At 31.4% G+C, this 17,242-nt stretch overlaps 1 protein-coding gene across 1 annotated transcript in view; it reads right to left on the bottom strand.

The window, feature by feature from the left end:
* Positions 1-308: 308 nt before the first annotated feature.
* Positions 309-17,242, bottom strand: part of LOC122499977 (ATP-dependent RNA helicase bel) — a 33,383-nt gene continuing 16,449 nt past the window's right edge. Inside the window, exons 2-8 of the mRNA XM_043608600.1 lie at positions 9,595-9,679; positions 8,682-9,199; positions 8,129-8,595; positions 7,724-8,028; positions 7,330-7,629; positions 6,984-7,253; positions 309-4,704 (exon numbers count right to left, since the gene is read on the bottom strand). Of these exons, the coding sequence (XP_043464535.1) occupies positions 4,604-4,704; positions 6,984-7,253; positions 7,330-7,629; positions 7,724-8,028; positions 8,129-8,595; positions 8,682-9,199; positions 9,595-9,679 (2,046 nt within the window). The 3' untranslated portion in view covers positions 309-4,603. The remainder of the gene's footprint in view (positions 4,705-6,983; positions 7,254-7,329; positions 7,630-7,723; positions 8,029-8,128; positions 8,596-8,681; positions 9,200-9,594; positions 9,680-17,242) is intronic.

The following is a 17,242-nucleotide window of genomic DNA, read 5'->3' as shown; positions in this document are numbered from 1 at the left end:
TGTTGACATAACCTACATTTGAAACTACTGTTAAAGGACTTTAAAAATGTCTACCGAAATATTAAAAAAAAGGGACTGAAATTGTACTGAGCGTACTGAGGCTGGTACTATTTATTTCAGTACTTTTTCAGTCCATATTCTTCCGGCAGGGCAAACTTAATTATGTTATTACAATAGTAGGTAGCCTTTTAAGAATATTTTTGACACTTTTCTAACTTTAAAGTAGGGGAAAATAGTAAATAAGAAACTTCATTTTTATTTACAATATTATCGACTTAATTCTAAAAGGTTGAATAAAAGAATGAAGATACGTTTTTTGTAATCTCTTTATTGTGATTTAATTCATAGAATTTTCCTGTCACTTTGTATAACACTATAAAAAATAATTAAGTGAATACACTAAAACAGGGAAAGTATAAATTAAATTAGATTGTATTTGCAGCAGCGTTTAAACGGTGTGGGGAGACTTTAATTAATTTATTATTATTTAATCCATACATCTTAAACATATATATTTTGTTTTCCTTTTATTTCTTTTAATATCCACAAGACGTAGTACAATGTTTGATTCTGTTCCATTACTACGTACTTTTACAACTTTAATTCAAATGATAAATGTGTAAATTTCTAAGAACTAATAAATGATCGACAGAATGGTACATTTACCGTTCAATAAAGAAAAGTCACTTTTCTCTAAGAGCGGAAATAGTTTCGTAACATTATTCAAAAGTTTCAAAAGTTATAAATGATACATGATATTCATTGTTGGGCGAAGAAAGACAAAACAGATTAAGCATTTCATGTTTTTAAAATGTTTTCGCTTCTACCTCACTCCCAGCAGAAATTCTATTATGTCGCCAGTCTAGTTCGCATGACCTCGAATGTATTATATGAATTCGAAAAATTCGAAAAATTCTGATAATTCGGAAAATTCCGAAATTTCTACTTGGGAATTGTTACGTTAAATTAAAATCAAGTAAAGTGGAAATTTCAACTGTTATTCGTATTTGCAAGAATGATTCAAGCTTTCTGACTATATTGTGGTTTGATTTAAAGACAAGCGACATTTATTTAATTCATCTAAACTACTTTCCAATACTGAATCGATAATCTCCTCCTAGTGGAATTGAAAACATTTCATTGTCACTTTCAACGAAAAGTTTTTGACAAATGAAACTGACAATGATATTAGTCCGCCAGTAGGGAATTACGAATTCAAGTATTTGAAAAGCTTTATCAATAGAAGACAGCGTTTCCATGCCATTTTATTTATTTAACCTTTTCTAATTTACGTATTGCAATCCACGTACTTGGTGTGAATACAGAAATTATGGTTTATTATAATATGCTTCATTTTTACTTTCGTCTATTCGCGATCAACGCAGTGACACATTACTATATGTATTTCCATTTCATCATTTTGAAAATTTGGTAAAGACCATGTACTGACTCGCGATTCCCCTTCAATAATAACAATGAAGCTTTTCAATGAAAAAAGAAAGTCACTCGTAAAAACGATGGATGAAGAAATTAGTTTTGTTTGCCTTTTGCAAAATTTAACTTACTATCTACTTTATTCGCTAATTGCGCTGCGCAAATGTCTTTCATGTATTTGCATTTTTAAACTACCCGGAAATCTGTGAAATAATTTGCTTCCTCAGTAATGATTGCAGTCACAGTCAATATCGCCATTCAGTATACTTTACATTATCGGATAAATATTCAAAATCCCTCTTTTGCTAACTGTCATATTTTGTCCAAAACCTCGTTTTGCGATCGCTCGCTCGCTCGCTCGCTCCATACAGTACAGTAATTAATTATTAAGGCTGCTCGTCCGATAACTCTCAGAGGACTAAACGTGACGAAAAATCATTTCAATTACATTGTTTTATTTTTTTATATTTAAAAGACTCTCACAAAACAAAGCGAAATACACATTTTTATAAATAAAAAATTGGTTAAAAATTTCTTTACGTCCCTCTAGTACGTTCATTTAGTTATTAAATACACTTTTTCTCTAAATTAGTTCATATCAGTCTGATGGACAGGAACAACACCCGCTTTACATGTTAACTTGTATTATTATTTATTTTATTTATTTTATTTATTTAAATTGCGCTCCACAATAAATTTGAAATATTCATCTGGTAAAGATAGCATTTAATTGAAATTGTCAAGGAGAAAGCAAAACTTGAACAAGTACGCGTTCATTAATAAGATAAGGTAGGTACGTAAAAATTACTTTAAGAATTTTAAATTGCACAAGACTCTTAATTTTAATTTTAATTTTAATTTTAATTTTAATTTTAAATGGTATTTAAAGAAGCTTTTCTCAGATAATTCATTAAGAGAAAAGCATGAGGTTAGAGACGAAAATCAACTTGAAAACTGTAACTTGGTAAGCTTGGACGAAAATTTCTTGAATTGAATTAAGATGAAAAGCACATTGCACGCTAATTAAAACTAAAAAGAAAAGTAAAAATAATAGAAGATTAAACTTAGATGTATTTAAAGGTAAAAGACTCTCTAGGAAAAGTATTTGAAAAACTGCAAGTTATTTCTCTCTCGGATGTTGATGGCATACCAATGATTAATAAACTGATAAGACTGTCACGTTTCTCATTTTCAGTTTTGTATTTGCAAACATCTCGGAACACTGATCGATGTAATAGTCTCAATCGAAAAGCATTCACACCTTGGTCCACTAGCATACGACACACGACATTCCAAGTATCATACACTCGATGGTACTATATAAATCTAATAATATAATACTTATAAGTTGTGACAAGTCTAAAAATTCTATCAGTTGTCACGCAAATCGAATTTGTACTTTTAATTTTCGCGTAGATTACAGATATAAGAACTCGATGCTTTTATGAACAATCCCATAAAGCATTAGCATTACCGTTGCTTTGTGAAGACGCCATTAACAATTGCGACAATGACGCCTGCGAGCATTGTCGTCCATCATTAATGAGCTTCGTTTCCAATGTAGGTCCAGAACAAGCTACTTTTAAAAACTTTAAAAAAGTCATTCTGGTTGGCATTTAAGTGAAAATAATGCCCGGAAAAATATGATTTTAAGGACTACAACAGCTATTGTTCAGCCCTCCCTTCTCGGACAACAGCCACATTTTGTTCTTGTAGTACACATTGCAACGACTTATATTTCGTGTTCAGCTCCATAGAGAAGTGAGCTAATTCTTCCCGACATTCAAAACCCATAAATAAATTAACTAAATGATTAATTTTATAATTGCAGTTTGAGAATTCTTCGTTTATTAACTCGCGTGGAAATTGAATGTCACAAGATCGTTCAATATCACAGTCGTGTTTTTCTTCTTCTCCTCCTCCTACTTCTTTAAATTACTTTAACGTTATGTATATAACTGATCAGTATTATAATGCACACATATATATTACGGATCAATGATTAGAAAATATCATACAAATATGCATTGGTGCTTGACCGGTTTAAAGGGCTCGAATTGTTAAGAGTTCAAAATCACCGACTGAGTGCATTATTTTCATTTTGTTCTACTCCTTCTGTAACTGCAACCTTGTATATAATTTCTTTTTATTACCCATTCTTTTTTCTTTTTTACCTTTGTTTGTTTCTTTAATTTTGACTATTCTACATGCATCACTGTTGTAAATATTATTAGTAATAACGTTCATATTATTCTTAAAAACGACAATTTCAGTGTTTAGAGCTTGAAAGTCATCAGGACATTTTACATCTTCATTTACTTTTTAAAAATTGGCCTTTTTCAAAAAGGGGTTTAATGAATTTGGAAAAGTAATTGCAATTTTCGCATTGATTCTTGTTACTGCGAGGTCCCTCCATGTGGAGTTACCTGCGCAACCTAATCGGCATCGGTAAACGACAAAAGAACAACGTACCATTCGTCGTTGAATAATAATTTGAAGAAAAAGAAAGATTAACATAAATTACTATTTAGGCGACGTCGGTCTGCGTGTTTTCAATTCAGCTGACACATGTCCGCAATTAAAGTTCAATTTTGTTATTTCCAATCGATTGAAATCATTGATCACCTGAGTTAGAAAAACGCGAAGCCAACGTCCCTAAATGTTACATAGTGAAGTCATAACGAGCCTAAATGTCCCGACGCGACAGGAGTTCTAGACATATTGCTAAATATTCACCTATTGTGTGTTTGTTATTCATGACCGAAATAGCAGCAACGATCAACCAATTTTCACTCATTATTGATAAATTATAATTTACTCTACATGCATTCAATCGGCACAGTTAATCGCAGTATCGAAATTTCGAAACAAGTTGAACAAATTCAAGCGGTACTTAACATTCGGTTTGTTCAAGAGTTTGAGTAACGCAAAAATTTCGCAGCATGAGCTTCAAATGAATTTACGTATCAGCCGAAATTTTCAAGTGTGTGTAGGTGTTAAAAATATTTTCTATTAGAAGACATTGACTACGACCTCCAGCGTAGAATATTTCCACTCATGTGTACCGTTGCATCAACTATTTTGTTTGTCTTTCTCAGTTATAATTAAATTTGCTTGCGAAATAGCAATAATGATAGTAACAGTTGCCGCACGAATTCCAATAAACTCTTTACTTATCCCACCAGTCATGAGAATTATTGCTGCCGTTGTTACTTGAATTGTTATACGATGAATTGTTATAATTACCACCGTAACCGCCTCCATAACCACCTAGGCAACAACAAAAAAGTATTTTTAACATATTTGCTTATTAGACATTTGTTTCACCTGAAAAATAAGGCGATTTTTACCAATACAATAGACATCTTGATTTAATGTGTTTATGGCGTTTGAGTTTGAGTTTGAGCAGCTCTATCTAACGGTGAGGCTGCTGTACGCAGTGCAAGTGGTTTGTGCCACAGTCGAAAAATAATTAATTATGTTGCGATGGCCGATCTTTACACCACGGAGGGAGGGAGCCGAATAGCGAATACACACGATTTTACATGCCAAGTTTTCGCTCCGAACGTCATTCGCGAACGCAAAACATGAGTTGGAAAAGGATAGAAATATATTTGTATCTTTTTCTAACTCATTCTCCACGTTCGCGAACCTATTCTGCGTTGGCCTATACGCGCGTGTATTCTGCTTTCTCCCTCTCTGGTGTAAAGTGTCTCATTAAAAGCAGTGCATGTCAATGAATTTTACTGTATCGAAGGAAGGACTGGACATAAGGAATTCCAGTGCAGTGTTACCACACTAATTCAATGGGCACGCACAGTAAAACAGCGCCACTGCAAACTGTACATCACGATGGAAAGGAATTCAATTCATTTCCAAGAAAACCCGCCAAATGGTCAAAGGGTAAGGGAAGCAGTTCTGACGGGGGGTTTCATTCACGATTCATAAAATAATCATTTAATATTTCCTCGACCTCATTTTTTTTGTCTTTCGTTGTCGTTTGGAAAGTTGAAGCTCCGCGCATACATCTACGTCTGTCGCCAACGACAGTGTGGCATTTTTTTCTACATATGGTCGAAGATAGAATTTTTTCGTTTTTCGAGCCGACTCTAGCTTAAGGGAACTAACTACCAAAGCTTTTATAAACGTCTTTGTTGCTTCCGTTTTTCCATTCAACATTAACTGCATCTCCATCTCTGAAGTATATGCGAATTTTTATATATTCGACCTTTTCTCGCAATGACTTTTTTAAGAAAGTATTTAACCAAAATGTAAACAAAACACTCAATGTACGTGTACCTACTTGCTTCTTAGATAAGAAAACCAAATTTTACAAGAGATTACTAAATACTGAAGAAAAACTCATGAAATTCAGAATCAAAATACTTTGAATTCAAAAACTTGTACAAATCAGAAAATTTTCTAAATAGTCTTAGCCCCAATCGATCCAACTTTCACTTAACTTTAACTTTAACTGATGTGGATAATAGTCACGGTGTACACATTAATTTTTGCATTAGGCTCAAGTTGATATTTACTTATGGGAAAAGAAAATAGATTAAGACAAAACTTTACAAGAAAAAATAAAAGAAAAGGACTTTTGCAGAGGGCAGGCTTCACAGTGCCCCTAAAAAGTATTTTATGGGAAATAGGGGACTGAAAATTAAAAAAATAGGGGACTTTTAGGAGACCATAACAATTAGCTAAATAAAGATAAAAAGTAGAATTTATTTATACACGGTTGCCACAAAAAATTAATTTTATTTTTCCCTGACTTTTCCCTGATTTCCAAACACAACTTTAACTTTTTTCCTGACCCTAAAGAATATTCTGATTCACTCTCAAAATTATTAGATACTCAAAAAAATGTTTTATAAATTTATTTACAAATTTCTTCAAAAGTCAAATTATTCAAAAACATCAACAACTTCTTTTCTAAATAAATATTTAATCATTTTTCTTCATTGGAATTAAGATGTTGAAAAATTTCAAATTCAAACCTTTTCAAATTGAACAACTCATAAGAATATTATTATAAAACATAAGGAAAGGATCACTTCGAGTCGAAGATCCATTTCTTTATGTTTTATAATAATTAAAGATGATCAACTGACAAAATCATTATTCTAATTATGTATTAGAATTTTTAAAAAAATTTTGTCAATAATTTAATTCTTCAGAAGAATTTTTCCTTTCTATTTATAAAAACAATTTAATTCTTGACGAGAATTTTTAAAAATTTTTGAAAATAATTGAATTCTTGGGATGAATATTGTAACTTATGAAAATAATTGAATTTTGTAAAGAATTTTATTAAAATTCCTAAAAATTATTGAATTTCTGTGAATAATTTTGTTATTTATCAAGATAATTGCATTAAAACTTTTGTAATAATGAAATAATATTAAAAAAACAACAAACCTCTAGACATAATTGAGATTTGACTTGACCAAAATACTAAAAAATACTAAAGGGGTCAGACTGTGAAGCCTGATGATTTGAAATGATAATTTTCAGAGCTTATGGAAAAAATAGTGAAGTACAGTTACCTCCATAACCACCAGGCCTACTAGAGGGACCATTACTGCGAGGTGGTCCACTATTACCCCCTTGCTGACGATAATCTCTTGCACCGAACCCGCCACTGAAACGACTACTCTTTGTATTCCCTGGGCGACGAGAATTTCCTCCAGTGTGTCTAGCCTCCGAACACATATCATCAAGCCACTGTGGCAGTTCTTGGTTAGCTTCGATTAAAAGAGATACCAAATCGCGTACAAGATTGTGATTCTTGTTATTGAAGAATGATGTAGCTAAACCTATTGTTGAAAAGAAAGATTAAAGTGTCAGTTATTTGTTTTCTTTGGCAAAGTCTTTCTCTATCTAGCCACCAACCTAAATTCCCCATGCGTCCAGTACGTCCGATTCGATGAACATATTCTTCCACATCTCCAGGTAGATCGAAATTTATAACATGAGTGACGTGTGGAATATCGAGACCACGAGCAGCAACCGCAGTTGCAACCAAGATTGGAGTTTTGCCAGCACGGAAGCGACGAAGGGCGTCCTCTCGCTCCCGCTGAGTCCTGTCACCGTGAATACTAGTCACAGGAAATCCAACTTGAAATAGAAATTCTTCTAGCGTATCTGCGCCTTTCTTGGTCTCCACGAAAACAAGAGTTAAGGCCTCTGAAGCTAGAAAGTATTATTGCAGATTAGATAGATTGAAGACACCAACATATTACTCACTTCTTGTGAGCAATATTAATAAGAGCGAATGTTCACTTACAAGGTGTATGATGATTCTCAGCTTCAAGCAGATCAAGTAAATGGGATCGCTTTTCATGCTCCTCGACCCAGACGATTTTCTGGGTGATATTTTCAGAAGTGGATCCCACTCGTCCAACAGCTAAAAATATGTAGTTACTCAAAAAGTCTCTAGCTAATATTTGAATCTCCTTCGGAAAAGTAGCTGAGAACATGAGAGTCTGTCTGTCTCCGGTAGGAGGCATGTTGTCTTCTTCAACTATGCGCCTAATTTGAGGTTCGAAACCCATGTCAAGCATACGATCTGCTTCATCAAGAACCAGATATCTGCACAGAAAGTTTCCAATGACTATCGAAACAATTTATTAAACAAACCAGAGCAAACACATGCTCATAATGAATAATAATAATAATAATAATATCTTACCGACAATGTTGCAGTCCAATCTTGCCCCGAGTAAGCATATCCACTAAGCGACCAGGAGTCGCCACCAACAGATGACAGCCGCGATCCAACTCACGCATTTGATCGACGATGTTGGCTCCACCATAGACAACAGCAGGGCGCATTCGTGATCTGTAGGCGAATTTACGAGCCTCATCGTGAATTTGTGTAGCTAATTCTCTAGTGGGAGCCAGAACAAGACCCAAAGGATATTGTTTTCGTCGTCCAGAAATTTGAGGGGGAACCGGTGGTTGACCGCTTTCGTAAATTTGATTTAAAATTGGTACCAGGAAGGCCGCTGTTTTACCGGATCCTGTTTGGGCACAGGCCATGACATCGCGCCGTGCAATTATAATTGGAATTGCATACTTCTGAACTGGCGTAGGCTTATCGTAACCAGCTAATTGAATGCTGTTCTTTATTATCTTTGTCAGCTTAACTTCATCAAACTGCAAAAATTACTTTTGTTATATGAAGAACATTTTTTTTATAAAACTAAAACTAAAAGCAAAGCCATGTTACTATGACAACTTACAGATGTAATGTTTGTTGGTATGTTTTCTCCTGTGGCTTCAACAGGAATATCCTCATATTTACTAAAATTGATTCCAGTGTTGCCAGTGCCGAACAGTTCCTCCTCCAAACGCTCATCACGAGCTGTCGGAACTGTCCAGTCGATTTCTGAACGTCCACCTTTGTTGCCGCCCTCTCTCTCGTCCTTCCACCTGCCGCCAGAGCCTCCCATTCGCTGATCGTTCCTGTCTGGCCAGCGATCATTTCGAGGCTGCTCCTGCCAACGGTCATTTCCAGAATTGGCCGGACGCTCGCCTCCGCGATCGTTATTTGGGTAGCGATAGTCCCGTCCGTTCTCCTGAGGTCCTCTTCTATTCCGGCTTCCAAAATTGCCAAAATCAACGTCGCGACCGGGACGCGAATCTCTGAAACTGTTTCCTCCGCTGCCACTTCTGCCGCGATCTCCGCCACGGTCTCGATCTCCGCCGTACGATGGTCTTCCGTTATTAGGAGACGGATTACCACCTAGCTGTGCGTTATCTGTGGGCACGATTAGGAATTGAATTGTACAATTTTGTATTCTTATTGCATGCATGTTTTCAATCAAACTTAGGAAACATAAAACCGAAGGGCGCTTTTTCACCTCACTCAATACTGAAAGCTAACAAGCGTCTTTTCTTGTCTAAATTAATTGTCTAAAATTAAATTGTCTGCATAAATAAGACGGAAGTGAGAATTGAAAGTCGGTGTTGAATGTAAATTCTTAATCGTAATGTTAAAATAAAATAAGAGAGAAGTATTAAATAGACTAACCCATCGCTATGGGGAAAATAAGAGGTAATTGCATAAAGGGAGGTCTGGAGCTGATTAAATAAAAATCTTACTACAATACACTTAGTAAGTATTCCGCCGTATTAAAAAAAACTTATACTAACTTGAAGCAGGTTTATTGCGTAGATGAGGTGGCACGTATCGACCCCCACTGGCTTGGCGGGAGTCCTGCAAGTCCAGACCAGCTAACTGAAAAGAAATAACATCAAATGACCTTAATTTTTCAATGATATTCATGAAATGTTGGGCCCAGTTACAGTTAAAAGTAATTAGTTATGAATATTGGTTTCATATTTTATAGCATTAAAAGAAAAACTGTTTAAGTTATTATGAAGCTGAAACTGGCACGCAGTGATCAGAACCAACTTTATTTTGGAAATTAAATTTTAAAGTTAAATATTTCAACGCCTCTCGTTCATAAAATGCTTTTTCAAAGTCCAATGCAATAGGGTCAAAATAAGTGAAACCGGCCACTTGAAAAATTTTTGTCCCCGAATTTAAAGTTATCTATGGTTTTTGATAGATATATGAGTAAACTTTTACCCGCTAAAATATTTTTCAAAAATTTTATTTATTTTGAAAGTTATCAGGTGTTAAACTTTTAGGTTACTTTTTATTCTTTTCATTATTACTCCGAAACGAATGAAGATAATTTCAATTTTTTTTTTGGAAATTAAAGCTAAAAGTCTGTAGTTTAAAGTGCAACTGAAAAAATTGCTGTATAATAAAAATTTCTAATTGTTATTAACAATTATTTTAAACAATTGCGATTTAAAGTATGTTCTCAATGTCGGAAAAAAATCAAACTATACTCATGTGATGCGCAAAACTCTAACGAGTAAATTAAAAAAAAAAAGTGAGTAACCTCTAAAATTACAGAAGTTATGCATATTTTTCTGACGACGCGCGGGAATTAACTGATTCGCAAACTCTCGAGCGCGCGGGAATACGCCCGCGCCCGCTCCCGCCGCACTGCTCACACTTGTGTTTTCAAACAATTTATGTTTACAGAGAAGGAGAAGTAATTAAAATATTATTTTCTTACTGAATAGTTTATTAATATTTTTACTTTTGGAGTAATTATATACATAAAAACCATTTTGTATGTACTCATAAACTGCTTTGCAGTTTTTATGCTTTGATAAAAAACTTTTTTCGTGGGTCTGATATTCTTGAATCGTACAAAAATCGAAATCGATATTGTTTGTGTAGAATTTCATCAAAAAATTTTTTAAATAATTGGATTTCTAAATAAAATAATTGAATCATTTGTCACTTCTCCAAAATTCAATTTTTATTAGTGTTTTAACTGAAATTTCTTCTATAAATTCGCTATTTTTAATAATTTATTATTTCTTAAAATTGTATTCCCATAAAGAATTTTATTAACAAATTTTTAAATAATTGAATTCTTTGAACGAGTTTTAATAAAATGTTTAAGAATAATTATTATTCTTAAACATTTTATTTATTTATTATTATTATTATTATTATTATTATTTATTATTATTATTTTTTATTTATTATTTTATTTATTTTTTTATTTTTTATTTTTATTTTTTATTTTATTTTTTATTTTATTTTTTTTTTAATAATTATTATTCTTAAACATTTTATTAAAACTCTTTCAAAGAATTCAATTATTTAAAAATTTGTTAATAAAATTCTTTATGGGAATACAATTTTAAGAAATAATAAATTATTAAAAATAGCGAATTTATAGAAGAAATTTCAGTTAAGGTAAAAGTACCAATTATGGGACGCTGTTTAAGCTAAACTAAATTTCTATGATAAATTTCTTGGAATCGGGAGTGTTAATATGAATAATTAGGGTATAGATTGAAAGATTGATATGTTATGAATAATATTTAGACCCTAAAATGGTTATTTTTCATGAAATAAAAATAATATTAATTAAATTATGAAACTCTGCACTGCACTAATTATGGGACTATGATTTCTTTATGTACGGGTGTCCCATAATGAATTTTCCTATTATGAGACATTTATTTAATTCAATAAGTAATTAGAATTCTATTGACTTATCCTAATAATTTGAATATTAATTATAAAGAATAAAATACAATAAACAAATTCTGGTTTAAAAAATAATTATAAAACTAATTTTTCTGGTAGAAAATTAATGCGAAAAAACTGAAAATATTTGAGGTTATGTTTGCTGTATATTTCCTGTGTGTCTCATAATAGGGATAGCAAATAATAAGTGCACCTAATGTGGGACGGTAGTCTGACGAAAAACTTGGCTTACCTTAATTTAAAAGCTAAAATGCAAATAAACATTTCTTATTAAATTAAATGCTATACACAAATAATTATTCTTTTAACGTGTAAAATTTTTTGAAATAAGTAGAAATTTCTTATGACCAATTTTAATTGCATTTATTTTATTTTTTGTAATACTGTCTCATAATAGGGACAAAATTGTAAATTGTCCCATAATTGGGACCTTTACCTTAAAACACTAATAAAAATTGAATTTTGGAGAAGTGACAAATGATTCAATTATTTTATTTAGAAATCCAATTATTTAAAAAATTTTTTGATGAAATTCTACACAAACAATATCGATTTCGATTTTTGTACGATTCAAGAATATCAGACCCACGAAAAAAGTTTTTTATCAAAGCATAAAAACTGCAAAGCAGTTTATGAGTACATACAAAATGGTTTTTATGTATATAATTACTCCAAAAGTAAAAATATTAATAAACTATTCAGTAAGAAAATAATATTTTAATTACTTCTCCTTCTCTGTAAACATAAATTGTTTGAAAACACAAGTGTGAGCAGTGCGGCGGGAGCGGGCGCGGGCGTATTCCCGCGCGCTCGAGAGTTTGCGAATCAGTTAATTCCCGCGCGTCGTCAGAAAAATATGCATAACTTCTGTAATTTTAGAGGTTACTCACTTTTTTTTTTTAATTTACTCGTTAGAGTTTTGCGCATCACATGAGTATAGTTTGATTTTTTTCCGACATTGAGAACATACTTTAAATCGCAATTGTTTAAAATAATTGTTAATAACAATTAGAAATTTTTATTATACAGCAATTTTTTCAGTTGCACTTTAAACTACAGACTTTTAGCTTTAATTTCCAAAAAAAAAATTGAAATTATCTTCATTCGTTTCGGAGTAATAATGAAAAGAATAAAAAGTAACCTAAAAGTTTAACACCTGATAACTTTCAAAATAAATAAAATTTTTGAAAAATATTTTAGCGGGTAAAAGTTTACTCATATATCTATCAAAAACCATAGATAACTTTAAATTCGGGGACAAAAATTTTTCAAGTGGCCGGTTTCACTTATTTTGACCCAATATGTTAGGATTATAATGCTAACTCAAAATGAAAAGCAATAAGAAGCTGCCTAAAAATTCCTGAAATAAAATTCTTATTCAACCTTCAATGCAAGAAAATGCTTATTCCGTACTGCGTATCATAAAAGACAAATTAAGCTAAGTTAATTTTTAATATATGTAATAAATAATGTTTTGCAGACACAGAAGTGACCTGTTGTTTAATGTGAATCATTTCATATACAAAATAACCATTAAGAGAAAATACTTTTTCTACATACAAAAACGAAATGAGCTAAAACATTACCTGTAGTAGGTAAATATTTTTAAACATGTTTACTGTATTTTCAATGTGCTTTTTCTAAAAAAATTATCATCTTCTTAGTTAATTGTTTTTCGATTTGACATTTTGTTTCATCTATTGAAGTAGCATATATGAGGCATTTTACGTGAAATTTCCTAAGTTGGAAAAAACCTCAGTTTTCGTTTGCAATAATTTATTTTCAAATAAAACGGACCGATTTTTGGGAAATTAAAAATTAAATATTAGGGGAGAGTGGGGCAAACCGGCCATACCTACGGTTTTTTTACTCTTGTGACTAAACGAATCAACCGATTTTATTTTTCGATGGCTTGTTTGAAAGATCATTTAATTGCGCAACTTTTTCCCAGAGATACCTATACTTTATCTTTTATTGTTTACGGGATTGAATTTTAATTAAATAAATATTTTTTTAAATAAAAAAATAAAAATGTTTTTCATTATCAGAGAAGTTTTTAGCAGTCATAAAAAAAAAGTTAAATCAGGATATTGATATTCTGATATCCTAAAACTTTAAAAAGAATGAAATGCGTTGTTTTGATTAAACATAACCTCAATTTTTCCACGCTTGTCAAATATATTATATGCCACCCCTGTCCGTCTTTCCCAGAAAGTAGTCAGCTTAGTGGTTTGCACTTTAATGTGCAAAAAAGTTCCTCGAGATGGCGCAGTACTCACTACTCGTCAGCAATATTCGTTACCTCATTCATTATTGTATTTGTTGTGTTGAAATCGGTTAGAAATCTCAACTAAATTTTATAAAAAAATGTGAAAGTAAAAAAAGTATTAACATTAAAAACTATTTTAATGTTGTAAAAAGAGCATATTGTTTAAAAAGTGAAAATGTTTTTAATAAGTAGCCGGCAAAGCTTGCCTTAGTTTAAAAATTTTTAAAAAAGTTTAAAACTTTTAAATTTTTATTTAATATTATATTTTTTATTCATTGTATACGTTCATGTTTGTTTTTGTCTTGAGTAAAATTTCATCTCAAATAATAAATAAAAAAAATGGATTAAAGTTAACCCTCCGTCACACACCTAGGGAGGGATTCCCTCTACGGTTTCAGTATTTTTTAAATAACTTTTGTTTTCCTCATTGCAAAATAAAATCAGTTTCTATACCTTTCGACAATTTACTCCTCAACACATTTCTAAAAAAACATTTAGTTGAAACATAATTAATATTTAATTATGAAGCTTCAAAGCCAGAAGAAACTCGAAAAAGTGAGGTTATGTTAAATAAAAAAATCAAGTTTTAAAAACATTTTTTGTTCCACTGTTGGTTGATGACAAAATTATATTATAAATATAATTAAAATAAATTGTTTAATGATTTTTTTGCTTATTTGTTAATGTTACATTATTTTTACATGTCGAGTGGAATTTCTTTGAAGATCTGCATTCGTGTAATTAATTTTTATTTATGAGACCGAAAATTAATTTGATTAATTTTATAATTTAGAATAATTTACTACATATTTGTAAGTTTGTGTTAAAACTAAATTTTTGTTGATTCCTTTGTTTATGTTGTAATGTTGCTTATTTTACAATGAGGTGAGCGATTCCCTCTGAACGTGTGTAAGGTCGGAATATTTTCTCATGTGTGTGACGGAGGGTTAATGCTATTTATATTATCTAAATTTGTTTTCTTTATTTTAAATATACTATTTATCTATGACTTTCCTTTAACTTTTATTATAAATCAGTTTATCTGATAATTTAAACGATTTAAACGAAAGTCATCAGTTTATTGTACAACACATTTATGTATTTTCATACTAATTATTCAATTGTTCTATCATCTTTTATGAGTTAAAAATACAATATTATTTCTTATCGTGTATTTTTAACATCACTAACAACAAGATTTCATTATAAAAACAAATAATTTATTCGTTTCTATGATATTTTTCTATTGCTTTAGTGAATTTTGAGCGAGTGTTGAGAACAGCGCCATCACGTGTTACTTTTTGGCACATGAAAACGCAAACCACTAAGCTGACATATTTTTCCTTCAAAATACCATGGAGTAGTATAAGGAGACCGAACGCCCGTGATGAATCCGCGTCAAACGTGGCCGCATTTTTCATAACAGTGATTCCTCTAGGCGCTCTAGGCTCACTTACATCGATAGAAGAGCCTCTCGCGGAGGAGAAGATCATTATATTTAAAAACAAAATAAGACATGACATAACCTCTAATTTTGTTTATAAAAGTGATTGTTAGTTCAATGAAGCATGTAAAAAATAAATTGTGAGTGAAAATGCCTGCTGCTGTCTGTGTAGTGAAAAATTGCAATTCTTCTCTCTTTTTAGTAACAATTAAGTTATGTATATAAACAATATTAATCGCAACAATTCTCACCTATACTTACTTATTTATCTCTTTTCACTTCCAACCGATCACTTTCAAAATTAATATTGAATAAATAATAATATATTATAATTATAAGATAATTATTAATGATAATTGTCAACTATTTCCAAACAACACTAACCTATAAGAATACCAACTGCACTGTACAATAACAATTAGCAGACGATTATTAGTGACATTTTTCCCCGTTGGGGGCGCTTCTATCGATGTAAGTGAGCCCAGAGGAAACACGATAATGAAAAGTGCGGCCACTTTGCGTGAGTGGCGTTCGGTCTCCTTATACTACTCCATGCAAAATACATAGGAGTCGGACTGGGGTGTATATGCCGACAGACGGACGTGACGTAGCAGTAGTCGCGCGCATGAGAGAACAGATGATCATTTAGTTGCAAAATAATTGTAAACAAGCGAATCATTGTTTAAATTATAAGTGGTTGAAAAACTCTAACAACTTTTTTTCTTCGGAATATAAAAGTGTGAAAAACAAGGAATTTTTTGGTTCGTAAGTCATTTAATTTCGAATTCTTGCTCAAAAGTTAATTTTATTTATTTAAATAACTTTTTTAATTAACAAAATAAGAAAAAATGTTAATAACATTTTTGAGGCGTCTCGTCTTTATGAATGTTTAGCAAAAAAGAAAACTCAATTATCTTGTACCGTTTTAAAAGATATGGGCATTTAAACAATTTTGAGCAATTGTTGTAACTTTTAAATAAACAATTGATTTCCTGAAACTTTAGACCAACAAATGTAATACTACCAAGTTTGAAAGAAATCGGTGAGGGTGCTCCGAAAAGTAGTAAATATCTCCTGGAATGCCACTTATACATTTTTAAATAGGCACAACAATAATTAATTGATATCACAACTTTTTCGATTTTCTAAATAAGCCAAATTCCAGAAAATGTTGCTTGAAAAAAATTGATTTCTTGCTAGCGACTTGAGCAAAAATTATGCATAAATCGCAGTAAATGCGATTAAGTTCGAAGTTAAAAAAAAATTAAAGTTTTGTTATATTACATTTCAGATAAAATTGATTAAAAAATATTGTTAAAAATGTATAAAACTCGAGATCAGCAACATAACCTATAAAACTGTCAAAATTATTTAAACATATAGGGTAAATGCACTAGTAGTCGGACACTTAAGGATACGATCTCATATTATGCTTTTTTTCTTGAAGTATAACAAAAAGCTACTGTGTTTATAAGCATATTATCAGGGTGGCGAGTTTTTTTTTAATTTGAATTCCCGGTTTTTCCCGGTCAATTTTATAAAATTTCCCGGTCAAATTTTTATCAACAATTAAACACTATTATTGTATAATTTTTTAATGAACAAGAATGAGAACGAAAAAACACGAAGACAAACTATGCCTTTAGTTTACTATGTAATTAGTAATTTCGACGGTTTAGAGTGCAAACCTGCTAACTCCACTTTTTATCAAATTTGAGATTCTTTTTGTATTTGATAGATAAAGAGGTGATACATCAGCCAAGTAAAACAGTTTAACGAAATTATGTCTCTAAATTGCTAAAAAAGTGTTGTGAGTAAAACAGCTAACTCCATACCTGTCAAATTGCACTGCTATATAACTCCACATAATATATTGTATTGTATTGAAATGTGTCTATATTTTGAGTGTAAGAGATATCAATTAAAATATATTTCAAAAGGAAGTACTTATTATTATTAAGTAGCATTGTGTTATTCTATTAATAAAACAAATATACTGAAA

This window comes from Leptopilina heterotoma, unplaced genomic scaffold (genome assembly GCF_015476425.1).
Source record: "Leptopilina heterotoma isolate Lh14 unplaced genomic scaffold, ASM1547642v1 Lhet_180, whole genome shotgun sequence".
Classification (NCBI taxonomy): Eukaryota; Metazoa; Arthropoda; class Insecta; order Hymenoptera; family Figitidae; genus Leptopilina; species Leptopilina heterotoma.
This window is presented reverse-complemented; position numbering and strand designations above follow the sequence as displayed.